The following is a 5234-nucleotide window of genomic DNA, read 5'->3' as shown; positions in this document are numbered from 1 at the left end:
TTTATACATGGGATTCGGGATGTTACAACAACACATCACAAATCAAGTGTGCAATGATGGATAGATTGGTTGTTGATGACAAATATAAAGAGAGAGAGAAGAGGCAGAGAATATAAAACTAGAGAACGAGAATGTGTTCGAGACTAAAAGAATATCAAAGTGGAGAACGAGAATGTAGTGGAGATTAGGAATAATGAATGCAAGTAATGAGTGTAGGAGTGGAGTGGGTAGGAGTGGGCGCTCATGCCCTTGATAAAATTGAAGTGTATGGTGTTAAAAATGTTTTGTAGACCATACATATGTCCATCCATGGCTACATAATGGTTCTTTCAAGCAAAAATGATGTTTTAAACCTTCTTTGCTTCAAATTTCTACGTATAACTTTGTATTGTACATCTATTCAAAAGGAAAATTGTTGTATTTGACTTTTATAACATCTAACTTTAGTTTATTCATTTAAATGTACAATTCTAAGTGTTAAAATTTATTTCTTTTGTATTGCAATAAATACAATATATATGTGTCCCTTGAAATATAACATGTAATAGAACTAATTGTCAAAAGAAATTATTCATAGTTGTAATTTTGTAAAGTACATGGCTAGTTATATCATATAGACAAAATTGAAATTTGATTCTTATGGTTTGTGAAACATTGGGACTGTGGTCCAAAATGTTTTGGAGTTGCACAATTGATCCAAAATAAGGTTTTTGTTGCGTTTTTGGTCCATTTCAGATTTGAATGTGTTTGAAATGACATTTTTCCCTTTCTATTTGTTTTTTCCATTTCTTTTTATTTACTTTACTATTTATTTATCTAAAATAGAATAACAAAAACAAAATATAAACTCACCCACCCACATCGAACCTTCTTCCCCAATTTTGAATCTAACAAGTCTCTTTTATCACTCTAAAACGCTAACTAATCCCCAAATCCCCCACCCCTCCCATAAATGTTCTTTACCAAATCTTATTCTTCAATTGCTTGTTCAACATGTCATATATATATATATATATATATATATATATATATATATATATGTATATATATATATATATATATATATATATATATATTTGTAAAATTCTATAGTGTTCTTCATAAATTCATCCTGAAACACCAATTACAAACCCTCACTGAAACCCATACCAAAATCTTCAATCAATTTGGCGTCATCTCATGCCCCAATGAATCAGCTGCTCTAACCAACCCTAGCTTCTCTAAAGACGGTGTAGCTACCAAAGGTATTCATATCGATCCATTGAACCTCTAACCCTCCGAATCTTTCTACCTAATTCAGTACTTGCCAAATCTAGGGGTTAAAGTAGAGAGATGGGGTTTATCGTGGTTACTCGCCAACTCTAGTTCACAATTTACATAAATTATCGGTGGTTTTACAGTTTAACGGAGGTGGATTTGTGACTAAGAGTAGTGTTTCGTTGACTAATGATCTGTTTTGTCGGAGGATCGCCAAGGAGTATGACACAATTGTGGTTGCGGTTAGGTATAGGCTTGCACCAACAAGTATGTATTTTGCGGCATGTAAGGACGACATTGAGTTGGTTAATTAAGCAGGCGAATTTGGTCGAGTGTAGGATTTCATATCACGTTGACCTTAGGAGCACACACATCGTTTATGGTTTTTGTTCTTCCATGATCCAACCTTGGATTGTTGCTCATGTCGATCTTTCAGCGGGTAATAGAGGTGGAGTTAGGATTTTTCCACAAGTGGTAGTGGTTATGGTTTTCAGGTTTTTCCGGCCGGTTGATATGGTGGTGGTGAGAGGAGATAGAGAGATAGAAAAGAACAATATCTTAAAGAGGTCATGGTATGGCAAGACAATAAGGGTGGGTTAGATTATTATTTTTTATTTTCTTATAAATATAAAATGAAAAAGAAAAAGATAAGAACATATCAACATAATTCTATTTTAAAAAAATATAAAGCAAATTAGACCAAAATCACACAAAAATAATATTTTTTGAACCAACCCTACAATTCCAAAATATTTTAGAACAACGTCACAATTTTTGACATACAACGTAACCAAATTTACGATTTTATCTATATAACTCTAGTTTCTTAATTAAAATAAATAAATAATTTTAAAAAAATAATAATAATAACAATTTGAGCGACCTGACAAAATCAAAAAAATATCTAATATTGGGTAAGATAACCACGCTGGCATCTAGATACTTCAATCCTGTCTGGAATCCAGATGGTGCACTTTCCCCTTGCACTTTACCCTTTTTTTCCCCTCGAAAATATCTACCCCAGTTTCCAATCATTCACACGTGACCTGATCAAATTTCTCCAATCTCTGAATCCTACTCCAAAAATTGTTATCCAGGGCGTTTAATTCGTTGAAATCGGTTCAAATTGCTTACCAATTTATTGCTATGGGAGAGGAAGTCAGAATTACCGACTTCGATGTCAGCGGTGGAGATGACGACGACCTAGTTTCGGAGTGGGAGGCTGGGTTGCCGAACGTCGACGACTTGCCGTCGTTATCACAGTTGCTGATATCGGCGGAGATGGCATCGGCTTTCAGCATCACACCGGGGCCTCACCGGAGTATGATTGACGTTGACCGCGCTTCTCGTAACACAATTTCAAGTCTCCAAGGGCAATCGCAACAAAATCAGGTGAATAAACTTACTGATTTTAAGTCGTTTAGTGATGATAGAGAGGAAGAAATGGTTGTGGAAGGCGAGGAGACCGTCGATCTGACTCCAGATGGTTCCGATTCGAGGAAACTACGGAGAGTTGATAGCGGCGGCGCTAGTGGTGGAGCTGGAGAGGAAGCTGACTCCGCTTTGCGAGCCGATGATTCTTCCATAAAGTCGTTGAAAAGGATTCGTTTGGTTTGGACTCCTCAACTGCACAAGCGATTTGTGGAGGTTGTTGCGCATTTAGGCGTGAAGAACGCTGTTCCTAAAACGATTATGCAGATGATGAACGTTGAAGGATTGACCAGAGAGAACGTCGCCAGTCATTTACAGAAGTATAGGCTTTATGTAAAACGGATGCACGGATCATCTAACGAAGGGCCATCTTCTTCCGATCCTTTGTTCGCTTCCGCTACTGTTCCCAATAGTTTTCACGATTCCGGTGGCAATGGCGGCGTTGGAAATAGAAATGGTCGCTCTCATGTTCACATTCCAATGCCATACCCACCGCAGATGGTGCCTTTGCCCTACCCACCGCCGCAGATGGTGTCTAATCGGTCAGGTGGCGGCGGCAGTGCATATCATCAAGGTTTCGACCCTCATTCACATCCGTATAATATGATGATGCAACCAAGAGACTGGTCTGGAAACAATTTTGGTTCAGTTTCACCATTTCACCAAAGTAGAACTCCTAATGATAACTAGAAATTCTATCCCCGATTTTGGATAATTATCCAAGCAAATAGAGGTGAGATTCTCGTTTTGTTTTTTTACATAAAAATTGGGTTAATTTACTTGTTTTGTTACCTTTTTCGTCACTTATCTCATTCATAATTCAAGAAATCAGCCTGTAGGTAGAAAATATCAACTTTGATTGTGAACACTTCATTAAAACTTGTTGGTTATAATTATACACCAACAACACACTTAGATTAAAAGATTTCACAGTAACTTGTCGATAACATTAGCAATTAACAAGTAAGGCTGTGATTCTGTGAGCTTTAAATATAGATTTATTGGTAGACTTGTGCCTGTTAGGTGGAAGACATGCAAAATCTTTTGAAGAGGAAGAGATGGTGTAAATGTGATTTGGGGGTTAAGTCATGAACATAATTTAAACTCTCCTGTTGCATTGAAGAAGAAGAAGAAGAAGACAGTTGCTGCCACATGATTGCCAAGGACTGTTTGGTAATTTCCTTAGTCCTAACCCAATATCTACTCAATTGCCCTCGTGATGTGTTCTGTGATTTCCTCTCATTGGACGGGTGTGGCCAGGGACCATAAGTCTACAATTTATCTTGTTATTATAAATATAAACTCAATAACTATGAGACTTGTTGTCATTGTAATTGTAATTTTTGGTAGATTGAGTTATATGGTTATAAACGTTGATTATTCCATTAGTAGTTGTTCCCTATGGGTTTTTTTTTTTTTCTCTAAGAGAGGAAAGAAACCTTAGAGGTTGATATTACCCCAATTTGTCAAAGGCTTTGGAACATAAATAAGAGTCTTTGCTTGAAATTGCAAGATGCTTGAACTTGTGTTGTTATTCTCTTTCACGCTAAGCTAGTTACTCGAGCTTGTAGCGAATTTAATTTTGTTGCCACGTATTTTATAAACAAACTTCACTCTTCATTTCTTCACCCTAGATCATTACATGAAGTTCTCCTGTTCTCCATAATACCAAACATGACTATTTTACTTACTTAGATCTTCTAGTTGCCTTTGCTAAGTTGCTAATCTCGGAAGAAATCATACAAGATTAAATCTAGCATTTTTATCCGGTTTCAAGGGTTTGGTTATTGAGATGTCATTTCTTTAGTGTTTTTTTATAGTTTAGACTTTGGCATACTATTATTGTTAACTTAATGAAAGACACCAATGGGTCATTCTCTCCCTTTGTTAGCCGTGTACACTGTGAACAAGTCAAGCTACTTGTAAGCTATTTGGGATATACTCATTAAATGTTTGAATCGAAATCAATTTTAAACGAATTTGGGCCAATTCAAGCTTAATATTAGGATTGTTTATTCAATGCGCTCAAGTTCAAGCCTGGGTTACCAAGGTTGATTATGTTTGTGAGCCTAAATGAACCTATTTATATGATATAAAATTTTCTTTTTTTTTTATTTATTTTTATGTATTAATATAAAAAAAAAAATAGACACCATTTTAGGGAATTTGGGTACCGTATACGAGTTGAGCCCAAGCCGAGCTTGAGCTCGTATAATTTTTCACAAGCTGGTTTCTAGTTCTATAAGGTTCGAAAGAAGCCAAGTTCGAGCCTTCGTCCCAAAAAATTTAAACGAGCCGAGCTCGAGCTGGTCAAACTCGGTTGGACACATGAATTTATATTTTGTGGGGGCATTTTTTTTTTTTTTTTTGGTGGTGAACACATTTTTTCTGAAACCAGTTTTTGACCAAATTATTTATTTGATGTAAATTTTAAACCATTCCGATTATTAGATCCGAACAAATTTATATATTATCTAAGATCTTAAGCCTATTTAAACAAAATATATGAAAAAAAAAAAAAATGCATCTCCTACATAGCTACTTAG

The 5234-nt window shown here is 35.8% G+C and overlaps 1 protein-coding gene and 1 pseudogene across 2 annotated transcripts; both read left to right on the top strand.

Moving 5' to 3' along the window:
- Positions 1 to 1075: 1075 nt before the first annotated feature.
- Positions 1076 to 1857, top strand: LOC145009910 (putative carboxylesterase 16; annotated as a pseudogene).
- A 350-nt stretch (positions 1858 to 2207) lies between these two features.
- LOC145012826 (transcription factor BOA-like) lies at positions 2208 to 4210 on the top strand. Of its 2 annotated transcripts, none has more exons than XM_078971626.1 (2): positions 2208 to 3421; positions 3712 to 4210. In XM_078971626.1, the coding sequence occupies exon 1, from the start codon at positions 2404 to 2406 to the stop codon at positions 3376 to 3378; it is 975 nt and encodes a 324-aa protein (XP_078827752.1). In that variant the 5' UTR covers positions 2208 to 2403; the 3' UTR covers positions 3379 to 3421; positions 3712 to 4210. The 2 variants fall into 2 exon arrangements, with proteins under 2 accessions (XP_078827752.1, XP_078827753.1); XM_078971627.1 differs by having other exon boundaries at positions 3697 to 4210.
- The last annotated feature ends 1024 nt before the right edge of the window (positions 4211 to 5234 follow it).

The sequence above is a fragment of the Lactuca saligna genome, chromosome 8, assembly GCF_052625555.1.
Source record: "Lactuca saligna cultivar CGN05327 chromosome 8, ASM5262555v1, whole genome shotgun sequence".
In the NCBI taxonomy this organism is placed as follows: Eukaryota; Viridiplantae; Streptophyta; class Magnoliopsida; order Asterales; family Asteraceae; genus Lactuca; species Lactuca saligna.
Note: the sequence above shows the minus strand (reverse complement) of the source record. Positions and strands in the feature narration are given on the sequence as shown.

Bases quoted from the DNA above. Each gene is read 5' to 3' on its own strand.
- LOC145012826 (XM_078971626.1), top strand. From the start codon at position 2,404: ATGGGAGAGGAAGTCAGAATTACCGACTTCGATGTCAGCGGTGGAGAT.